The sequence below is a fragment of the Chamaea fasciata genome, unplaced genomic scaffold, assembly GCF_029207755.1.
Source record: "Chamaea fasciata isolate MVZ Bird 193981 ecotype frontalis unplaced genomic scaffold, bChaFas1.0.hap1 SCAF_7, whole genome shotgun sequence".
Lineage (NCBI taxonomy): Eukaryota > Metazoa > Chordata > Aves > Passeriformes > Sylviidae > Chamaea > Chamaea fasciata.
The window spans coordinates 31,460,692-31,485,169 of NW_027094092.1; the positions used below are offsets into that span (position 1 = coordinate 31,460,692).

At 34.1% G+C, this 24,478-nt stretch overlaps 1 protein-coding gene across 1 annotated transcript in view; it reads right to left on the bottom strand.

Annotated features, from left to right (window-relative positions):
* The window catches only part of RYR3 (ryanodine receptor 3), a 194,785-nt gene that overhangs the window by 133,611 nt on the left and 36,696 nt on the right, over positions 1 to 24,478 (bottom strand). Inside the window, exons 2-8 of the mRNA XM_066188306.1 lie at positions 15,638 to 15,757; positions 13,496 to 13,603; positions 11,253 to 11,327; positions 10,190 to 10,268; positions 7,668 to 7,780; positions 7,204 to 7,303; positions 3,700 to 3,793 (exon numbers count right to left, since the gene is read on the bottom strand). Of these exons, the coding sequence (XP_066044403.1) occupies positions 3,700 to 3,793; positions 7,204 to 7,303; positions 7,668 to 7,780; positions 10,190 to 10,268; positions 11,253 to 11,327; positions 13,496 to 13,603; positions 15,638 to 15,757 (689 nt within the window). The remainder of the gene's footprint in view (positions 1 to 3,699; positions 3,794 to 7,203; positions 7,304 to 7,667; positions 7,781 to 10,189; positions 10,269 to 11,252; positions 11,328 to 13,495; positions 13,604 to 15,637; positions 15,758 to 24,478) is intronic.

Below are 24,478 nucleotides of genomic sequence, written 5' to 3' on the forward strand. Positions count from 1 at the left end.
TATAGAAAAGATTCAGAAAACCATTTTCTTATGTTTATTTGTGCTTACATAGTATTTATAACTTACTTCTCTGGAAACTGTACATGACTCACTACTTTTCTCCCAGTAAACAAATATCATTGAAAGGACAGAAGATTCCTACTTATTAGTGAGACTATGATAAACAATCAAAATGTCCCAGGTAAATTAGATTATTTCCATTAGGGTAGTCTCTCTCAGGAACTGATAAAATGCTTAGCCTTGAAAGTGGCTAGGAAACTTTCCCTTTCATTTAATCAGCCATAAAAATATGTAATTCCTACAGTTCCAAACATATTAACCTACATTACCAATGGTTTTAAATACATAACATATTGTAAAATAAAGATGTACATTTTCAGATGGAAACAACCAGAACATGACATCAGAGACTACATTCCTAAAATTATCTCTGTGGTTCTTACTAAAGGGCAAAAAATTGTGGTGATAACAAAAAATCTGTATTATAATCCTTGCAAAACAGATAATGCATTCAGAGAAAAAATCAGGAAGGGAAATGACTATGCCTTTACTATAATTTGGTTTTCTTGAACTATTGGTTGAGGGTTAGTCATGTGTTCTAGTGCAGAAACTAATACTCTTGTCAGCAATCAAATACAAACAAAGAAAAACTATGGAAGCCCTGTTCACAGGAACAGGAAGTTTTTAGTATCTTGATAAACATTCATGTCTGGTCATCTAATCACCAGAATTTGTATAAAATTTCTCATTTATAATGAATACAGGAAATATAATGGATAATAGGAAAGATCTGAATGCCTACCAAAAGAAAAAAACTTTCTTACATGTTATTCCTCTGAGAAGGACTAATACATCCTAGCATGCAAAGAAGCTGGACCTTCTATTGTACTTAAATGTCTGAAAAATGTGTAGCAAGGGAATTTAAAACATGCCTTCCTGTTCTGGCAAACTTCAGTGACTACATCAAATTCATGCATAAAGATGTCACAATCTAGCTGTTATCTAGCTGAATTAAAGTAACATTTTGAAATGCAGAATTTTTTTGTCAAATTCTTTTCCTACTTTTGACAGCTAGTAGGCAAAAATTTAAAAAAGCTATTTAGTATTGTTCTTATGCAACTATGGGACCTGAAAATCAACTTTTATTTTAAAATTTTTGGTTTTCATATCTGAGGAAGTACTTCTACACCTTTTCTTCTACTGAGAACACTTAAGGGTCTCTTTCTTGAGCAACACCAATAAAATCCTGGAAGAGTCATGAAGTATAGTGGAGTATGACTACTCATTTGAACACAGCAGCTTTTTAAGATAATGGACTTGTATTTACACGTCTACTTTATTCAGGAATCACATTTAAGGGCACACGTGATATCAAATATTTCAAAATGTTAGTGCACCAGAAGAGTAAGAATAAATATTCCTCATAGTAAAGGTAGTAATATTCCCTACACACCTTATCTTGCATGAAAATGTATTGGTACTCTACAATAAAAATAAACCAAAATAAATCCCTAGCTTTCAACTCATCTTCATTTCCAGACTCCATGAATTTGATCTTTCAAGGTCACTTCCAGCCTGGGCTGTTACATGATTCTCTGAATATACTGAATGCACAATAACTATCTGGAGTTCTCCATTTTCATTCTATGTCTCTGGTCCCACTGACCTTACTGATTTTACTTTTGGCAGACACTAAATCCTAGCTAAGCTCAAAACTAAGTATTCATTTCCACTCTCTCTGACCTCCTTCGTTTCTCCTTGGCCCAATACAACCATTCTATCTCTAAAGGACTATCATAGGTAGAGTTCAGTGTCATAGATACAGTTCAGTTCACCTGATACAGTCATAGACTCTGTTCATGTCTTACACTTTTAATTTCTATACTTTTAAAAATTTCAGATATTTTTCCAGATTTTTCTATGTCCAGTTCTGGACTAGAATTAGTGACCTGCTTTTCAGTACCAAAGCTGTACTTAAAAAAGAATTGCTGCTTTTTCACAACAGCATCCACATAACATTTTTTCCATTTACTTGATTCTATCTATCCATCTTATTTTTTTCTTGCCAAGCTAGCCTTTTTGATGTTCAATATGTCCACTCCAAGAATTTCCTTTTGGCCTGTAAAAAAAGACTGTAGGATTCTTGTCAGAGAACAGTCTCTTTGAGAATTGTTAATGAGCATTCTTTACAGAAACACTCAAAAATAAGACTTTTGTTTTATGAAAAAAGAAATTTTCACTCTTGTCCAACTTAACTTATTTAACATTCCTAACGAAAGGCATAGAACTGTCTAAATAAAGAGATGGAAAAACTACAACCATTTTCTACATCTCTCTCTCCCGTACTTATTAGTATTTGGGGTTTTTTTCTATTTTCATTTTGTTTTGATAATGTAGACATGACTCCTACAACTATAACACGGTACAAACTTGACCTTACATCTATTACTCAGTTCATAAATCCAAAAGAAAACTTCAAATAATCTATCACTATCACACATTTGAAAATTTTCAATATAGCATTCACTTTTTTTCCACTTTTAGGATTATAAATATACAGATTTAATTCAGACAAATACACATTTTAATTTTACCCTTTTATTTACTTAGAATAAAAAACTTGAAAGCAAATCTGAAGGCAGTAACAATACACATAAGCCCTGCATAAAGAATCACATCACACTGGGGCATAGGACTCTTGAATTAGTTTTAATATTAGCTATATCTGACTTCTAGATAAGTGAGAGAAGTATCAAAGTACAGCATTTCTGAACACACTGAAACAGCTCAGTGTCTATTTTAACCTTGCTAAAATGGGTCCTTTATAATATAAATCTGAATGCAACATCCTGTTTGCCAGTATTTTTATACTAGGTGTGTACATCTTCATACACAGTCAAAATGGAGTTTTTTCTGTTTCTTTACATGTATGGAGAGAACAGCAATAAAAAAGTCACTTTGGGTTCTCTTTAGGACTTGGAGACATTGTTAATCCACAGAAATGTAAACATGGAAAATTTAGACCTGACTTAATTGAATGTTACTTGTGGTATCATATTACCTGAAGCATAACTTATTTACCACACGAGGTAGAAAGGTCTTATTTGTTGAATATGATTTTTAAAGCTGGCAGGTTTGTGTAGCAAAATTATTGGCTCACTTTTCTTCTGATTAACAAAAATTTTAAAAATACAGAAAAATTCAAATAATAAATCAACATAATAGTTGACAACTGTAGATATAAGTTTAATACAAAAAGTGTTTTAGTCTAGCTAATATGATTCAGTTTTCTTAAAATGTTAATTAAATTTGAAAAAGCTAAAACTTGGGGGAAAAAAGTGCAAAATATATAAAATATGAAAGTCATCACAGAGGCCAAACTTACAGAGATATTTTTGGATTTTTTTTTTCACATTAACATCTTCCTGCTACCACTTTCTTACCTCTACTTGTATTAGTATGAACTAGAGACAAGCAACATAAGAGGATGAAATCTCAGTGAAAATCAACTACTTGAATTTCAACAATGAAAGAATTTGTGACTGATTTTCTGCTTAGTAGGTCTCAACTTCTTGTACAATGTCATTGCCTAATTAAAGACTGCTTTAAAGAGTGTTTGATCTACCTAAACTCAAATTCGACTGACATCCTGTTTCCTTTTTGAAAGAAGGAAATATTAAAAAATGCACCATGACTTACTTGTGCTGTGAATCATTCTGATCTGTTGATGGAATTGTCAGGCACTCATCATGGCCATGGAAAAAACGTACTACATGCCCACCAAGAAGATATCCTGAAAAAGAAGTTCATTTACTCATTACCTAAAACATTGACTAGGAAAATAACACCCTCATGAAAATTTAAAAAGTTCAAGGCCCAGATAAGATCTGTTTTCCAAATTTTCACTCATAACTGAAACTAAACAAGAACAAATTTAATGTGTCAACATACTGGGTTTTAGTACCTTTCTATTTTTAATATTTCTTCTGAAAATGAAGACAAAAACAAACTTTAAACATTTAAAACTCAAATTTGGATTCTGAGACAGAAAAGGAAATTAAAAACTCCTTTAAAACAACAAAAAATTATTGTTTTGAAAATTGAATGCTTTAGGTAAAAGCCCAATCAAATAGATGATACCACAGTTTCCTCTCCCTTAATACAGTTTAAATGATCTCAATACAAAATAGATCCATGGTTTCATCAGTTTCTTCTGACATTTATCATTTGTGTCAAAATCAAAGGTGCAGCAGGAGACAGAGGACAGAAGAACATTTTGCAGTTCTGAAGATTAAATTTAATGGAAGCTAACTTTCCAACCCATTTAACACAAAGAGTACAGGTCAAAAACCAGGCACTCTGCCTCACACTGAAAAAGAAAAGACAAAGAAGGTGTGGGAGAATGACTCATCAGATCTAAACCATTCTGACCTTGTAAGTGAAGTCACTGCCTTTTAAAAGAACACACATTAAGGAGGAAGGGTAGACGGAAACTTTCATACTGTCCAGCTGATTCAACATAAAGTTGTAAATGGGGAAAACTGTAACTGACAGATACCGTCTTGCCAATTAATATAAAAGTCAAAGCAAAGAAATAATGAGAAAAATGTTTATGTATGTAACTTTTTTTACATTAAAAATGTAATTTTTCTGTTATTTATGTTTTCTTGATGGTCTTACAATTGTCACAAAACCAGCATTGTCTATTTCCTAACCCAGTTTTAGACTCAGGAAATCCCACTCTGTCTCTTCATTCCACTTGAGCTAGGCTTCTATGTCTTTTGACATATGATCATCTCTCACATAAACCATTCTGAGAGTGCATATTAAACTAAAGCCTATATAAAGCCTAAGTCAATGAGAAAAAATTGATTGACACAGAAAATCTACTTTTCTTCTTATTCCACCCTTTTTTTTTTAAGTTACACTATTTTGGATTATGCAAATAATTCTGGGCCACAGAGTATAAGGGTTCCAAATACAGCAAAAGGCCACTAAGATGATTAAGAAACTGGTGCATGTCCCACAGGCAGAAACAGGGAGAGGGACAGGGAGAGGAAAGGGAGAGGGAGAGGACAGGACAGGACTCTAGGGGGATCTTCTCAGTGTAAAGACCTTGGGATCAAAGTCTCTTCAGTTGTGCCCAGTGATAGAACCAGAGGCAATGGACCCACACTGCAACATGGCAGGGTCTGTTTGAACATCAGAAAGCACTTTTTTATTGGGAATGTGCCTGAGCACTGGCAAAGGTTTCCCAGGCATGTTGTGAAGTTTACATCCCTGGAGAGAGTCTAAACCTGTCTAGATATATTCCTAGACAACAGGTTCTAGGTGGATCATCTTGGACTGTGGATTTGACCAGATCCTTTCCAACCTCAGTGACTATAATTCTTTAAGCTCCTAGGAAGTTTAGCTGCCAAATCTCTTCAGGTACAGAAATCCAAAATATATCATTGGTCTTCTGCAGGGGGCAAATGGGCCACTGAATAACAGAACCAATGATTCCAACAGAATCCTTTTATTGTTTACATTACATGCCAGATATAGATTCTAGGTCTACTGTCCACGTGGGCACGCATCTCTGGGTTGGCTAAGCTGCTTCTTCATGAGGCAGGCACACATCCTTCAGGACATCCAATTGGTCAAGTGTCCATCCTCACGTTGTGTTTCTCCTATTTAGGGTTTACATTTTTTGCAGACATTTTCTCAGGCCCTCTTTTTATTTTTGATCCTGTTGTTTTCTCAGTAACCTTGATGAAACCCTGAGACCTCTAACAACAAAACTGCAGGTGGTTTGATAATATTATTCACAACCAGTTTGGCTGGTGCATCAGAATGGCCTGTTATACAAATACATTGCTACAGTCTTCCATAATCTCTCTGCATAGCTCATTATGGTTTTCATCTGTTACAGGTTTTAAACTTTCCTGTAGGATGGTTTTTCTCTTTGCTTCTTTTTGTTATACCTGTGAAGCCTGAAAAAACACAGACTTTTCCAGGGTTGATCCCTATTCTATTTATGATCCATAAGGGCAGGCCCCCATTTTTAAATATCCAGCTTCAGCATGCCAAAGCAATTAAAAAATATTACAAGCAAAATCCACAACCTGTATGATTTTAAAATGAAAACCTAACACTCTGAAACAGGTTTCTTCTGGGCCAGTGTATAGAAACACTGTGGGATGCTGATTTAAACCATGTGGGGTTATAAAAACCCAAACATAGCTCGAATAAGACTACTGAATTAAGTCTAACACCAGGGTAGCCATCTTCTATCAAGACTTACTATAGCTGATCCCCGGGAAGTGCTATATCCCTCTCAGTTCCCTTAAAGCTCCATTTTGTCCTTTGTTATTGTATATTAGTATATCATAAATGATAAGTTTTACAGACAAGTGAAACAAAATGATCCTAACTTAAAGACATTTAAGTCGTTTGTGAATGTTGAGTGCAGATACTTTGAATAGAGAACAGCAAAGGTGAAGTACAATGTTTGCTACGACAATGTTAATGACAATCTGTGGCACTGAAATACCGAGAGATACTGAGCAGATCAGACTTTTAGTACAGAGCAAGACATCTCTCAGAATAAGGTGATGCTTTTCAAACATGACCATGAAGTGTCATAAAATTTCCAGAAATCCTAACCCTGTGGTGTAGTATTTAGGCTCAATGAGAGAAGGCCATAAGGACGCATGGCTGTGACATCCAGAAAGGATATTGAGGAAATGTCTGTAAAAAGCAGAACTAAGAGACTGAAATAGGAACATTGAGAAAACTGCTATCCATTTTGACTGTACCTTTATCTCTCTTCTGTTTGATCTGTAGTGGGAGAACAGTAATTAAGAAAATTGTATGCAACAGGGAAAATTGTATACAACAATCTAATTTTTATGGCTTTAGTTATTCTGCAGCTCCTACTCCGTCACATTAAACTAAGTCTTCATTTCTCATACAGCTTTTAAAGCCATGTTATTCTTAAGTTACAGCACTCATTTAGCTTTTCTTCAGTAAATCCAGCTGATCTATCTGTATTTCCCTGTGTTCCCTTTAAGTGTTCTTCTGTCCTAAGCTCCTTTTCTTTATTTTCATTAAACTTTTTGGTTGATATTCTGAAAGGAATTTGTTTTTAATTTTCCCTCTTTATCAAAAGCATAAATTAATCTAATTTATATTAATGTGTAAATAAATAAAATGGCAAACCTTCTGTAATACTGCTTCCTGAGCATATAGGATGTACATTCCATAGTGTCTGCATAAAGGAGGCATCCACCTGAATATTTCCATTTGACACAGAGAGGTGCTGAAATAAGACAATGGTAACAGGACATAATGAAAATTATGCATCTAAGATATTTAGTATAATAATTTATCAAAAGAAGACAGTGTATCATAAAATAAATATATAAATTTCTTCTAAAATTATTATTGTTCTAAAATCTGGGTAAAAGGCATGGAAGCAGTCTTGTTCTGGAGGACAGACTCACACACACACACACACCCTCACACCCCCTTTCAGAGTGGAAAAATAAAAAGGTATTACAACCAGACATTACCCCCTAGATTAGGAAAAAATAATTCATAAGAATCCCAACCAATCTCCTGATATCCCCACAGAACTTTGTAATTTCCCACTGTTTGACCACTATCTAAAGAAACAAACTTACCAGGTATCTTTCAGAGGACACACTGACCAGGATAAGGTCATCACCTATTCGAACTTTTTCTCCTTCTGACCTTTGCTTGGAAGCAGGGTGTATTGTCCACCAGCATGCCTCACCTAAAGGACAGAGGCACTAATCAAGGTTCTACAAAACAGACAACTCCCAAGAAATCTAAGGATCTTTATACAACATTGAAATATCATTATAAAAATTGTCTTATAAGACATTTACCCTATAAAACCACATAATTTCTTTTTTCAGTCATTTTCAGTGCTTTTTTTTTGCTTGAAACTTTTTTGTCAAATAATCTTTGCCAAATATGATATTTCGCTTTTCAAGTACTTTTAAAGGGACTGTTTACAAAACACTGCTCAGAACTGCTCTTCATTGAAGCCTCTCCTTGCCAGGAAATTGCTGATAGCTACCTTGGTCTTATTTATCACCTTTTGTCTCTTCTTTTGTTTAATGGTCAGATTTAATTCACAACCATCATAACATAAGCATAATAAACCTGAAAGCAGTTCCACTAGCACTACAGACCATGTAATTACAAAATAGTCAAGCCTAAGGGTGACAACCATAGAACATTTCCTATACATTAAATATAAGATTCCTGGTTACTCTGCACACACACGCATACACACAGAACCACACACACGTACATCCTGGGAAGATTACCTAGTTCATTTCACAATTTCACACTCTTTAGAGTGTGAAAGATAAGACCTTGAAGAAAACAAGCTGAATAAAACTTTCCCATCAGACAACACAAAGTGGAAAAAAAAGGGCAAATTTGGTAGAATCAAAGTACAAAAGTTTTCGATTCATTAAGCTATTTCATGTAAAACCTTCTTAAAACAAAATTTCAAGGTTATGAAACTAATTATAGTGAAGACAATAAATAGAAGTTAGACCGATACAAGTGTAAAATGCTAAGTCTTCAAAGGGAATAATTGTTTATAGCCAGTGGCTTTTCCCTCTGCTACATGAAGAATGCTTCCTGCAGATGAAACTGATTCATTAGCCCAGTTTCATAGGTGAGGGAATAGGGAAAGGGGAAGTGATACTATGGCACTAAGTTTATGAGCTTTACAGACATGCAGTAGTTACTGAACCCCTCTGTTCAGAAGCACAAGTAAGCTTTTTTGAGTCTTACCTATGTATACAAGGATAAGAGTTTTCTTGTGTTAAGCAGTTAAGCAAATACCAGTTAAACAACTACAGATCCTTGTTATAAAACCTCATAGATAGAAGCAGATACATGTACAATAATTCTAAAATAAAAAAGTATAAAATTATAAAAACAGATTTCACTGAAACTACTTTAGTAGACATTAAACACACATATTCCTTTTAACACATAAATTCCCTTTCTCATCATGCCTAAAGAAAATGTTCTCCATCTAAGGCAACAATCAAAGCCAAGTAACAGGCTGCTAGTATCTGTCTAAAGCCATCTTCTGTATGGCTTTAAACAACTGAAAGACAAATTTCACTTATTCAAAAGACAAACTTTTGTAGAGAGTCGCCTGAACAGATTCAAAGATTATGATTTACAAACATTTTAACACCTACACTGCCAGTCCCTCTCCATCATTGGTCTATTTGATTATAATTTCTTTTCAAAATAATGAAAAAACAAAAATAAGCACAGGTTTGTATTAACACAATCAGTATTTCTTTATTTGAGCTTTACATTAATGTAGTCTGTATACAGGTACTTAGATTTTCCTTTCAAGATATATGTCTGGGCCTGATTATTGCAGAGTCAACTGTTACTTTCTGAGGAGTACTCATCACTTTCAGAAACCATGAGCACTATGTAAAGAGCAGCATGTAAATCTGTCTGTGGCTCTTTGTGGCAAAGTTACTTTTAAATTCATTTCATATCGCTCCCAGTGGCAACTCATAATTTATATGTGTTTTCATGGAAGCACAATTTTTTTCACTATATTTCTGTCAGCAGTAATGGTAATGGCAGTACTCCCAGAAATACATTAATTAGATTTTAAATCATTCTCATAATGTCATGTTTGTGTTGTATCTCTTCCCCTTTGTCCCATTGTTTAGTCCATATTATATGTATATTTCTATCCAGCTCTTTTAGCAATGTCTTCACTACATGTTTTTTGGTTTCCTGCACTACAAGTTGCAAACTTCTTTTGTTACTTGGTTACAACGTTTATTGTGAGGGTGCCAATATATGCCTTTTCTGTACTCTTAAGTGTCAAAAGAAAAAAAAAAAGCATCAAATTTATTGTATTCAACAGAAATTTTTTACTTTGACCACTATCATGCATTTTATTGCAGTTGTGTTAAGTCAGTTTAATTGCAAAACTCTCTTACATTCTTACACAAAGTCATTTAATGTGCTGAAAGTCATTAGCAGCAACACTCATTTCTTTCAGTCATCTTATTTCTGATGAACACATAAGGATCCCATTCATAACCTTACAGTTACATTAACCTCAATGCCTCTTCTAAAAAGGGGTGACTCATTTTCCTTCAAAAATAACTTGCCATACCTGCTGCATTTTCTCGTAGTCCCACATCAAATGCAAGTTTATCTGTCTGGGATCTTGATGATGTTAAACATGTCAAATACTGCAAAATAGTGAAGTTATTGAAAACAAAAACCCAACAGCATCAATTGACACACATGCCAAATGAATACATTCACATTAATCCATCTTACTATCCTACTTAATTTTTTAATGAGTTAAAGATGATGTTGTTATTCATATAGAAGCTCTTCCTGAACTTAAAACATCAAAATCCTTTTCCTTTGAAGCACATTTCCACTTCAGCTGGGCAATTCAGCTTCTACCTTTCTGACGCTTCATACAGCTCATCAGATAGCAACAGTAAAACATCTAATTACAGCCCTACCATAAGAAGTTTGATTCATGAAAATATTAAAAAACATACCAAAAGGCAATTATTATATTTGCAACTCTAGTATATCAAGGCAACTACAATTTTCAAGGTTCATAAACATAAGCAACATAATTTGAAGATTAATGTAGCATCTTCTAGTACAGAGAAAAGGAGGGAAAGTGTTTTCCTGACTTCTCATTTCTTCAGCCTTCTATTAGTTGTATTTACATGGGCCCTAGTATGTCAAAGATCCAAAACAACTGAATTTTTTCAGCTATAGAATATAGTATGATGAAATTTATACAAGGCAGCCTGAAGACAGCATCTTTGCGGGCATTATCTCTGGGAACTATGGGATATCAAATGGAACATCTCATCTTATAAAATACGATGGGGAAGAAAATAACATATATCACAACAAACTCATCTGCTATAGAAATACTTGCTAATGGAAATATCATTAAAATGGATTCCTTAAGAACACAGAAATAATCCATGGCCAAAGTAGCTTTTCAGCTTCAATTCTGAGTTTGATAAAGAATCCGAATTTCAAAAATATCTGTTGTGTTGAGACACCTCAAGCTATGCTTTTTCATCTAATGCAGAAGATAGCTTGGAAAGAACATAATTTCAAATTTTGGTGTTTTTATTTTGGTGAAAAGTCATTTATTATTCACGCCACTCATTCTATGCAGGTGCTGCCCCACTCACCATTTCACTGAAGGAGTGCCGGAGCAGTATCGCATGGCCGTACAGCAGGGTCCGGTGGCCTCCCCCTTGGGCTGCCTGCAGGACAGGATGGAGGAGGTCAGAACTCACTGCTCTGAGTGGGCCACCACCAGAACTATGCAACAACATGAAGAGCTACGGCAGTTCAAGGAATAAGTGAAAATATTCCAACAAATTATGAAACGCACACACTGGGGAAAATATCATAGTAATGAAGCAGCTACAGCAATAACCAAATATCTGCCAAAGGAAAAAATGTTGTTCTTTGACAAAGGTTTTCATTGTTACCTAGTTTTTATTATGATTTATTAAAACACGGCATCTGCAAAAACATATTTTAGGTTAAATAAGATACTACTTACCTTTCTTATAAACTTCATGCAGGCATTAAGAAAAATAAAAACAACATAAATATATATATACATACAGAGGCTGAAATCTGAATGAGAAAATAACATACATACTTCCCAGAATAGTTTAAGTATATACTAAGAATATCTACTTGCTAATATTAATCTTTAATGTTTCAGATTCATTAAAGCAACAGCATCCATAGTTTCAACTGAGTACAGTTATTAATTTTGAATACGTAAAATTATGAAAGATCAGGGAGAGGTAAAACTGGATTTTCCATTTGCTTACTTTAGAGGATTTAACATTAAACATCTTTTGAATTCCTTTTGGATGGCATTTAAGGTCAGTTCTCATCCTTGGATGAGATTTGGAAGGTAAAAAGATAATTAAAGGATACTCCAATAACTCAAATAATGGTAATACATGTGTAGGCAAATGGTTTTAAACACTGTGAACAATACATAAGTCAAACTACCACCAAGCTTCTTCAAAATATGTCATTTATAAAAAAATTTATATAAAATCCTTCAGGAAATTTTCACTGCTTGGTGAAGAAAACTAGAAAAACATGTAGCAGTGAATATAATATTTCTTTTATGCATATTTTTTTTTAAATGAAAAAGGAAAACTTGAACAACAAAATCAACTGTAAATAGAAACAGGTCATCAAAATGAAATTACATGTATTCAGTTTCCAACAAATATGTGAACACTGAAAACGAGCAATGAAACACTTCCCGCTATTTATTACTAAAAGTTTTTAAATGAACCACTTGAAAGCTTAAGGCTGACTTATTAAAAAAAAAAAAAAAAAAAAAAAAAAAAAGAAGAAGAAGAAGAAGAAAACAACACTACCAAACCAAAAAACAAAACCTCCAAATTGAATAAGTTACAGTCTTCCTCTAGAAAAAATCTGAAACTAGCAGCAGAACTCTGTTCCAAACTAAATTTAATATGAAAAAAAATCTTTTTTTTATTTCAGCCTTGCTATTAGTATGAACTACTGTGTTCCTATTACAACTTCCCCAATGGATTGTACCTAACTTCAAAATAAATGCAGGACATGATAATTTCAAAATAAATACAGCACAACAGATTATATTCTTTTTTTGCCTCCTTAAGCAACAGTGGGATCATTTTTACCGAAGAGCTTATATGTCCTCTACATCCAATCCCAAATAAAATATTCATATATCATTATTAACCTCAGATTAAATCTTTCAGCTGCAGTTTGGGGTGAATATTTTGGAAATAGGAAAAACTGTAATTTCTTAGGAATCCTAGAAAAGTTTAAATCAATATTTTGATTTCCTAAGCCTATGCTTTTATTTTTATCAAGATTTGTTTTAAAGAATGCAACATAATTGCAAAAATTAAAAATCATACTTTTTATGCAGTGGAAAACAGAAGGTCAGTATTAATGAAGTCTGAAAACCATGTATGCAATGGTTGACAGGGCAAGATCAGGGGTGATTGAAGTCCATACTTCCCATCTAAGCAATAACATGTTCCAGTTAAAGATCTGAAGCACAGATTAAGCCATTAGGTTGTAAAATAAGTAAAGCTGTAGAGTTTGATCATGCCCTGTTTGTAAGAAAATAAAAGTTCAATTCAGTTCAGCTGAAATTGGAGAATTATGGTCAAAGCATCAAATTGATGATGTTTCAGAATTTGTGGATCACAGATATTCAAAAGACAGTTGCACCAGCTCCTCACTGTCAAAGAGAAATTAATGTGATTACAAGAAGTGGAGCAATAATGTCCCCAGAATACTATGACATCAGGAGTCTCTTCTAGAAAATCCTGGACAAGGAAAGAAATGGGGACAATCTATATTCAGATTTAATGTTCTTTGAGGTCAATTCACTTACCCCTTCACTAGCATTGTCTCCTGTGCTGGCCAGCATTTCTTGAAGAGCTCTGACAGATAATGACTGTTCAAGGACGAAATTACAGACGCAAAGGTCTGGAGGGACATACTGCAAAAATAAGTTAAACAGTGCAACAGATCAGCAGAACAGGTGAAACAGGATGAAAAGTGTGTTTGAACATGCATTTATTTTAATTTTTTAATCTATACTTAATGTCTACTTGTTTGTTTTTGAGGTACAGACTAATCTCCTGTATGAAAACAATATAAATCCATTATTCATAAATTGACAACACAGAAATTTTACTTTCCTTGACCTATATTCCTCACAGTGAAATAAAACTTTTTCAGGTTCAAATGCAAGAACTTTTCCCCTACGTATTATCGCTTTCCTGTCTTTTAGAAAGACACCATGAATACTGTATTTGCTCTATAAAGTCACTGAAAAAACAGAGGAGAAGGTATATGATCTTTTATCATGTATGAGATTGATAGAAGATATTTACAGCAGTAACTGGATAGCTGAGATTCAGAATCTTATGACATAATAGTATGAACTCTTTTAGGAAATCTTATTTTTTGAATCGGTATGTCTGCTGTTTTTGAAATATGAAACTTCACAGCAGACTTTTCTTTTTTCCAATTTCTTGGCACTGATATGTCCAAAGAAAAATACTTCCAAGAGAAAAAAGTCTCAAGGGGAACCATCAGTGTACATAAATACATGGCAGAAAAAAACCTAAGACAGATCCAGAGACTACAGAGTAGAACACAGTGAAAGGACAAGAGGAAACTGATACAAAGTGAACTCCAGGAAATACTTTTAAACATGACAAAACCCTCCAACTTTTACTGTGAGCACAGTAAACGGTAGAAAAGGTTGCGCAGAGAGGTTGTGGAGTCTCCACCCTTGGAGACACCCCCCAAGTGTCCTAAGTAATCTGTTCTGTCTGAAGCTATTCTAAGAGGAGTGTTTGGACTAGATGACCTTCACCTATTCTTTCCAACCTTAACTCTGTATTCTATAATGCACGACAAAGATCATTGGCTGTGGGTGAGCTTTAAAGTGGATAAGCACTTCTTTTTTAAATCAGAGTGACAAGAAAGAATGAAATTCTGGATAATGTATCTTTTTAAGGTGGTGAAAAGTGAAGAAATAAAGACCATTTGGGAAAATGATGCAGAGAGAACCAAAGAGAGAGAGGAGTTCCTCTGACGCTGTTTTACACCACGACACAGACTCCAAGCTTCAGAAGGCTGAAATGACTGCTTTATTTTTGGGATGTGTCTCCCTTATATACTATTTTACACAGACCAATTTGATTGGTGACAAAAAAGCAAACCTCTTCAACCACATTGGTCAGACCAGAGGGACACCAAGAAGTCCCTCCTAGGAAAAGGAATGAAAGACAAAGTACAGTTTACAGAAACACTTCTTTTGCTTACAGAAAATTCCCTGGGAAAAGAATTTCAGAAAACTAAAACATCTCAGGCACAAAACCAGGGTGACATTCCTCCTCTTTTTGGTTTAACGTTCTGCTCTAGTAGAGGTTTACAGTTTCATCTGTCCTTTCTGCTCTCTAGCTCTGCTTATTAGCCAGGGGTTTTTGGGGGTTTTTTTCTTCACATATCCCTAGCTTCTTTCTTCAATTTGCTAGTTTTAATCTTTTAAAATTCTTTTTCAGTCAACCATTCTTGTCCCTGTACATTTAACTTTCTGATTGATTATGAAGTCACGAGCAACACTTAATACCAGTAACTATCAGGTGACAATGCTTCTAAAATTATCAGTCCAGTGTATCAATATATTTGAACCTACAGCAGTAACAGAAAGATGGGGGGTTAGTGAACTTAAATCTTAATGACACTCTGGAGAATTTATCTTGAAGATAGGAAGTATTTCCATTACAGGAATTTTCTTAGTTAAAGAATAGCAGCTTTTGACAGTTCATAAGTGTGCCTCAAAATTTATTTGGAGTCTCTAGGAAATTTTTGTAAGCAATTCTAAGATGCAGTCAGGAAGAAAAGCATACATAAGGTCCCTCTAGCACCACATTTAAGAAACCATAATTAAATGTGCTTGTGAATAAGTAGGTTAACATTCACTGATCAGTTACACCAGTTGAGAGTATCAGCTTCTTACTTTAGCTTCTGATGTTGGCTCCAAAAAGCACAGGCGATTCCCAAGCCCCTCAGCTGCCAAGCAAAACTTCCTTTGTTCTTTGTGAATACTGGCAACACACTGAAGTACTACTTCATCATCCTGTCACAACACAAAGAACAAGAAAAAAAAATACTTGGAATTTATACATACACTATAATGTCAGGTAATCCTCCAACATCTGTTGAAAATGAATTATACTTTTAAATCACATAATGTACATATGTAGAGATTCTTTTGATGTATACCTATAATAGATCTATAAACATAAAAAGATTTCTGTATAGATTTGCATTGAAGACTTTATCAATGTGACAAAGACTGCACACTGCCTCCAAGGCTTTTCAAGTGTTGTGTCTTTTTGTTTCTTTGGTGATACAAAACAAACTGTAAGCACACTGTTACTCAGTTTTACTCAGCAAAAGTTTTTTTAATACTTGCAGTAAAAATCCTTTGCTCTGATTTTGCAAACAGTGCTATTTGGTAGCACAGTAAACTACCAACACTATTTCTTCAGAATGCAGAATCCTGACTTTAAAGTTATTGTGTAATATAGAAATCTCTGTTAACAACCGAAGATCCAAGAGGCATTTTTCAAGAGAAAGTTCAAATAAGTCATAAGAACTTGATCCTCAAAAGACATATCCTGATAATAAGAACATTCTGGAAAAGCACTTTTACAAATTGTTGCATAATTAAATGCCAAACATATAAAGTGCCAAGCCCTTTTCCACCTCTTAATGTGTGACACTAAGGCTGATATAAGCGAGCCAAAAGAGATTATTTTTAGTGTTTGGGCTGTGTCAAAGCTATATACAGAATTAAAAAATCATTTTATTTTCCAAAACTTGTCCACTAACTAAGAAAAACACCACTGAGACAGTAGCATGTAGAAGCATTTATTTTTATACGGGCATGTAACTCTTCACCAGAAGACACTGGCTGACAAGTTTTTAAGGGGGCGGAAGCTGATAGAAGAGGAGTGATATGATATGTCACTATCCCCTCCTGCTACAAAGTTATACTGGTGTCAATTATTATTATCAAAGCAGATACACAACAGCCGCCTGTGCTGAACTCTGAGATCACTTGAACAATTACGTTCTAAAAGCAGCACTGCTATTTACACTCCCCTTATGCAACTGCAATACTATGACACTACTGCAGCTTTGGGCACTGGAAATAAAAGCTGTGAGAGGCAAAGTCATTTTCACCAAAGGAAGCAAGTGACACACCCTTTACAGACGGAAATCAAAAGCATGTTTTTTACTTGTGTGATTTTGCAGATGTGTGCAAGTTGCAGGGCTTTTTTTTAGGTGACCCTTCATTGACTACTTACTAGTAGTTACTGAAATGGGCAACTATCACATTTCAGACTAATCAGCAGTTATAGACAGTATTTTTCTTATCTAGTTTTGCATGACAATGAATAGTGGTCTCAACAGTACAGAAAAATATTTCAGTACATTTTTGCAAACAATTCTAAAATGTAGCAGTTAGACAGAATTAACTAATGCCAAAAACTTATCTTTCCTCCTGTTGTTTCTGCTTCCATTTCTATAAAATTTTCAGCTTTCAAGTTCTTTAATAAAATCATTTTTTGCTTTTTAATCTTCAGTGTAATAAGTTGCAAAATATTGCCAGTACAATTAAACATTCACTACATGCCTCCCTTAATGAATTTTTAAAAATTTACATCATAATCATATCTATTTCATGGGGGAAAATTAGAAGATACGTAAGATAAAATAAAGATGTTAAAAAACTTTTTTCATCATCTGGTTCCCGTATCAATATTTGAACGTAGATATTTTAGAGCTAAACAGAGTAAAATAATAAACATGAATTTATAAACACCAAGATTTAGAATAAAGTTGAGATTTGCAACTTAGCATGCACTTATCATTACATTGAATTACTTCTATATAACTCAAATTGTATTTATTTTCCGTGCTACATTGAAATATTCATCATTCCACACAGGTGTATATATATAGCCTCTATTGTAATTTGTAGTTCCCTAAAAAACTGAATTATGCCTTCAGACTTTTTACAGGTGCATATCCTATCTTTCATAGGACAAGGGGTAACAGCCTCAAACTGAAAGAATGTAGGTTTACATTAGATATACACTGACACAGGTTGCCCAGAGAAATTGTTGATGCCCATCCCAGGATGTGTTCAAGGCCATGTTGGATGGGGCTCTGAATAATCTGGTCTAGTGGAAAGTTTCCCCACCCATGGCACTGGGATGGCACTGGGTGGTCTTAAACATCTCTTCCAACCCAAACTGTTGTATGATTCTACGAACATACATAAAACTTACTTAAAATGAGAATTAAATAAATTAACTATTTTCTTTTTAAATCCACATGCATAAAAGGGCAAAAGTTCATAATACAGTGAAATCAATATTTTAATATTCTAGAATTCAGAAAAATAAGCAATTAGAATTTACACTGGCATCAGAAAGACTTTATCAAACAATAAGTGCAGCAATCCCAAAACACAAGCACAGAATATCTTAGGAAATGTATGCGCCATCCAAGACTGATGTTTTCTGTTATTCCCCTAATGGCCAATGCCCTTTCCTTTGTGTACAAACTGGGTATTTAACAAGCGGGGTATTTCTATGTAGGACAAAAAACTTCTTTTTTTTTTTTTAAGTGGCAAGAATATTATATTATGTGGTATTTCAGAATGTTATGCAGCAAAGTTTTAAAATGTATTCATTCATGACTAAGCATAAAGAATAAGCTAAGCCTATACAATCTGCAAATGGGACAATTATTCCCTGTTAAGATGATTCAGTATTAACGTATTCTCACTGAAAAAACATCATTCTGGCTGAGGTCTGTAAATGCTTTTCTGGCCTGAAGATGCTAATAGAAATGAGTTTTATGGAGTTGCTATGCTATCATGAAAATGCAGACAATGTCTCAGCAGTACCTTTTTTTCAGTACCTGGTTTGTGAACCATGAATTCAAAACATTTAAATGGTTTTGATTCAGTAAGTGTGTAAAATGCATTTTTTCTCATCTAGCAGTTCTAACATTTCCATGTTCTTGTCCATTTATTTTGGGGGATTGAGTTTTGGGGGTTTTGTGGGGGATCTTTGTGGGGGTTATTTTGCTTGGTTTGTTTGCTTGGGGGGTTTTTTTGGTTGGTTGGCTGGTTTTTAGCAAAACAGGCATAGAGTGCATGGAATCACAGGCAGGAAAGGACACCCATAAACAATTGTCCACTACAGACAGGCGTTTGCACAAGAAACTGCTTTTGGTATTCTTCCTCAAGAAGTACAAACATTCTAAGCAGCATTTACTAATAACTTGTTTCCACCAGTGGCATCATCAAGTTAACAATGAGATACGTCCTAGACTACCATCATTCTATCTATTCACAAATACAGATGCATAGCAATTCTTAACTTTTTTATTCTGAATGAAGAGGAAGTGGAAGTTCTTCCCTTCTGTCCAGAAATCTCTTTTCTGATTAAGATTAATCTCTCAGCCTTTTAGATAAAGGGCATACACAAAGTAACTCCATCCCAAATCCAAGAAGGTTAAGACAATAAAACATGCTGAAATGACTAAAATATATTTCAGATAGTCTGAAATACTGCAGAATTTACCTAGTGACATGTAGCTAATGTGTCATAATACCATCCATTGTCCGCTCATGTATTCATTCTGCATAACTTTTATGAAAAGGAAAAAGACAGTTTGGGGGATTTGGGAGTTTTTTAGAAAGTAGGGAACCACATAACTTTGTGTACTGCTGAAGTAAATTTCTACTTGCTTTGGCTAGAGCTGAAGCTGTATTACAAATTTGACTACATAGTAATGTCAATATATTCTCAGAAACAAAGATATTTTTTAAACACTTACAAATTCAATATGTTTTAATTTTAAGAATTAACAAGTCACCAAAATAGAAATTGACTCTACACAAAAGTATGTCTTTTGTGAATACATTAAATATTAATTTTTTTTAACAGGAAACTTTTATTCCTAGCCTTCAGCAATACAGAATTAGGCAGTATACTATATAACTTTAAAAATTAATTTTTAAAGAACCACAGTCCAGTAGTTCATTACCAAACACTATTTTTTCTTGATGTTCAGGCTGTCTTCATCCTCAGGTTTCATAATATAAAGCGATGGTGAACTTAAACTGAGCTTTCTGTGACAAAATAATAGGTCAAACATAAGCAAAATTGATTTTTATTACTCCTTTACTTGAGTTGCTGCAAAGGAATTCAGTGATCAAGGTGAATTAATGTATTGTTGACATGACCTTACTCCTGCACAATTCACTAGTTTTTCAATGCAGAATTTGAGAATAAGGAAATTCCAACAGTTAGTGAAACTCCATCTTCATTTATGTTGCATATATACTCCATAATTTAGAGTTGTAGTGATTTGTATAGTCCACATAAATTTGTATAGCAGTTGTATTCAAAAATAGACACACTTCAATATATTTTACATTATCAAGCACAGAACCATGAATGCATTAAATATATACATGCATATGTTGCTGGAAAATGATACCCTAGATTTAGTTTACTACCTACTGAGTCAACATCTACCTAATCTTGATAATATTCAGTTCTGAAAATAAACTGACAAAATAAAATTGACATGACATTAAGAATTATCAATTCTAGATAATTAATCAACTTTGTTATTATACTACAGGAAGAAAGCATTTTCTCAAAAAAATTATATATTTTGCCTATAATTTACTCACAGCTGCAACAGACATTCAGGTAGATACTTTCACAGGAATGACTAACTTAAATGCAAAGTGATACAGACTTGTTAAAAAGTACATTCTTCTCTAAAAAAATGGAAAAATTTTATTTGATAATACATCCATTCCATCAAGAAATAATAATTTTTTTATAAAACAGCCAACACATATCTATTAAAAAAAGAAACTCAGAATTCTTGTGTTTTAATGATAAAACAAGCAGGCATATTGAGTTGATGCTCTATACAGGCCTGATTAATGTGAGACACTCACAGCTTATAGATCAGTGCTGCAAAAAAATGGACCAAGTAAAAATCCACAGCCACCTTAACTCTTTGATAGACATTCTACTTACATCTCTTCCTCTGTCACAAAGCACAGGATGTAAATAAACATCTTGATAGCATTTGAACACTAGCTACAAAATCATTCTTCTGCAGGACTACACTTCTTTAGAGTTCTCTGGAATAATCTTGGAAAACAAGTAAAGTTCACCAGAAATTGCAACCTACAGTGGATGCATTTTTCTTTACAAAATAAGGAACTATGGGCAGAGCTGACAATCTTCTAGCCAAAGATGGATTTGGTAAACTTGTTTGTACCCACCAGTCTACTGTTATTGTTGAGCAGGGCTTACACAGAGCCAAGCCCTTTTCTGCCTTTCTTAAGGCCATGCTGGTGAGGAAGTTGGAGGTACACGGGAGGATGGGAGGAGACACAGTCAGGGCGGATGACCCCAACTGACCAAAAGGGCATTCCAGACCACATGACATCATGTTCAGCATATACATATATTTCACTTAGAAGAAATAATTGTTTTTTAATTCTATTGTTTATGTCCAGAATAATTTTATAAACAGTTTAAGTCTTATCCTCAAAAAAATAATGCATCATAGCCAGTTTGTACAAAAAAAAAAGGAAGATCATATAGTCAATATCCACCTACATCATGGGTAATACAGCAGCTTTAATAAAAGCTGTGGGTTAGGTCATTGAACTTCTAGACAGTGTTATGTGGGAAGCAAGTCTAAATCACCAGACAACAGTGAAAATATAGAATTAAGTAAGTAGTCAAAGTGCTTTTTCATGTGATCTTCTTTTTTTTTTTTTTTTTTGGTAGAGTTATAAATCTCTGTGCTGTAGTCAAATTTTACACCCGTTTTAGGGCCGATGATGTATATGAAACATTTGTCACACCCATTCCTTGGTTTGCTGCATTAAAGAAGGTAATTGAAGAAAGGTGACTCAAATTAGGAAGCTGATGAAGCGTACAAAGACTTCCTAAATACTAGTAAAAAAATAGAGTTAACGATGTGTTACCGATATACAGATCCATTTAAATGATCCATTTAAAAAGAGTCCATAATTTACCTAGTTTTCAACTTCTTAGTAGATATAGTCAATTATTCCACTAATTCTAAAACAGAAGCTCCATAAAACATGACCTTAAAGGATTTCACTACTTCCACATTTGAAAAGAACAGAACATTTCAAACCTATGAACTCATACATCATTATTGGGATTTATTCCTTCAGTTATTGTTACTGCAACACTTGGAAAATTTGGGGGGTTTCTCCCTTTTACATTGTAAAAATTACTTTCATGAAACTGATACAGAAAACAGTTCTGGTATGGTTTATTATTTCTGCTACTGCTCTTCTGCTTCAGATGAAGGATATGGAAAAATTCTGGTTGCTGAATTTATTATTTACCAAGGCAACACAGTCTTAACTATTTAGACTTCCTAATTAAGCTTATAAAAATTAAAAGCTTCTTTGATTAAATCTTACTTGGGTTGTTTTGGGTTTTAGGCTATGATCCAGAAAAATAATTTAATGTATTCATTTGCCATCTAGATAGAACAATTCAGTTTGTTTAGGTTCCTGTACTGCAAAAATAGAGTAATTTTCCTGCAATTAAGAACAATTGTGTATCACATGTCCATGCAGAAGTCAGATTCAGAGCAAAGTACATAGCTACATCAGAAGTCTTGCTTCATGGTCATATCACTTTTCCTCTGCCAAATAATTGAGATATAGCCCTCAACAAAAAATTACTTGGAGGAAATTTCCAAAAGCTGCTCTGTATTAATCTTTATTTATTTGCTAAGGCAATTCCATTCTTAATAAAGAAAACAACTGTTCATTGTTACACGATGACTGACACTCATGTATAGTATGAGGTACAGATTTGACTAACTAAAGTTTTGAATATTTTGGATTTTGTTCTTGTTGAAAGACATTTCTCACTAGAAAAATAATTTTTATTAAAGTTACAAAGCTAGTGTATGAGATGGATTTTTCATTTTGCCTACTCTTTTCAAGATTAAAAGCAACTTTTTATTTTTTTGACTAGTCATGAGAAAAAAGAAACAGGAAACCAAGTAAAACCTCAAAAAACACTTTTAAGTTTCAAAAAGACCCAAACTCAAAATACATAGAAACAAAGAAAAAACAAAAATTAAGTATACCCTACTAGGCTTACACACTTTCCTGTAGTTACTATAAATGCAACATAGCAGGTCTTTACTGATGACTCAACATCGATCAGCAGTCCCCAAACATCATTACAGATGTCTGTGGAATCCTGAGGTTCACTGAATAGTGGGTAGCAATTAGAAGCAACTTTGCCTTTCCAATCACATAGGGAAAGGTACGCTACAGACATGGTGTCCTGGTTTAGGGCAAATTTGGGAGAAAACCCCTCAATAGGGTCCCTCTGGGAGGCAGACCCAAACGGCCCCTCCCCTCAGCTGGTCCAGGAAAATAACTTCCTTGAAGAAAAGTGGAAAAAACTATTTATTTAACAAACAAAGTTCCCACAAGCATAAAGAATGAATAATATGAAACAATAAAACCTCTCATTCTGGAGTGAGATGGAAAATTGAGAAAGTCCTTGCTGTGGGTGTAGCTCGACTCGGTCAGTCTCTTATCAGTCCCTCCAGAGATTCAGGCCCAGTGGGTCGCAGGTGCAAGCTCCTGGCGCTCCTCTGGGTTTTTCAGTCCAGAGCAGGTTTAAACAGTCCCAAGACAAGGAAAAAAAAAAAAAAAAACAACAGTCCAGGGAAATCCTCTGCCTCAGCTAGCTAAACCAACTAAAAGCAAAAAAGATTTCTGTCCTGCTGTTGTCCATGTGTCCTACAAACATCATGGCCCCAAGAAAAAAATGGAGAGGAGCAAAAGCTGCTTTTCAAAACAAACTGCACGCTTCTTCTTTCCCTGCTTTGCTCTCAAAATCAGTCTTAAAGGTACAGAACTCAATATACAGCGCAAACAGAACAGATGATTCGGGATACAAGCATCGTAAAGTCACTCTAGGACACGTGACTATGTGAAGGAGCAGGAACAAGCACCCTCAGTCTGTGCACTTTGAAAGGGAGGACAACTTGTGAACCTCCCCTTTAGACATAAACTAAGGATGAACATAGGGAAAGAAAGTGTGTTGTGTCTTCCAGGACAGTTTTCTTGTGTATTATTTTACTCACTTTTCTTCTTCAGATCAAAACAATGACAAGTCACGAAGTTCTTCAACAACTCAAATCCCTCTTTTTATGTTAATTTGTATAATATGAACTTTAATTCTATGCTTCCTCATAAAATTAGAAACAAACAGAACAAAGAAGCAATATGCAATGCATATGATCCATGTTGAAGCTGTGTGAACATTTAAAAAGTTTTGAAATTTAAATAATTATTTTCAAACTTATGTTTGGACATAAATATTTGTCCTAATTCAAATACTCTATACGTAACTTTATACTTCTATTCAACTTAAAAGGCTGTGTAACAGGTACTCACATAACCATATTCTATTCAGTATTTCCATGTTTAAGAGTTTCAATCATATTGTCAGGCAGCAGAAGAAAAAAACCTGTGCCTGCTCATCAAAAAAACACATTAATCACAAATTATAATAATGGGAAAAAAATTAAAGAACATGTAAACTGCTAAGAAAGATAAGTTATCAGGACAAATTTAATTACTACCCTTTTTTTTAAAAAAAGAGACTCAAACTACATACCCAGTCATTAAACCATTTTATTGTTTTTTTTCTTACATACATGCCAG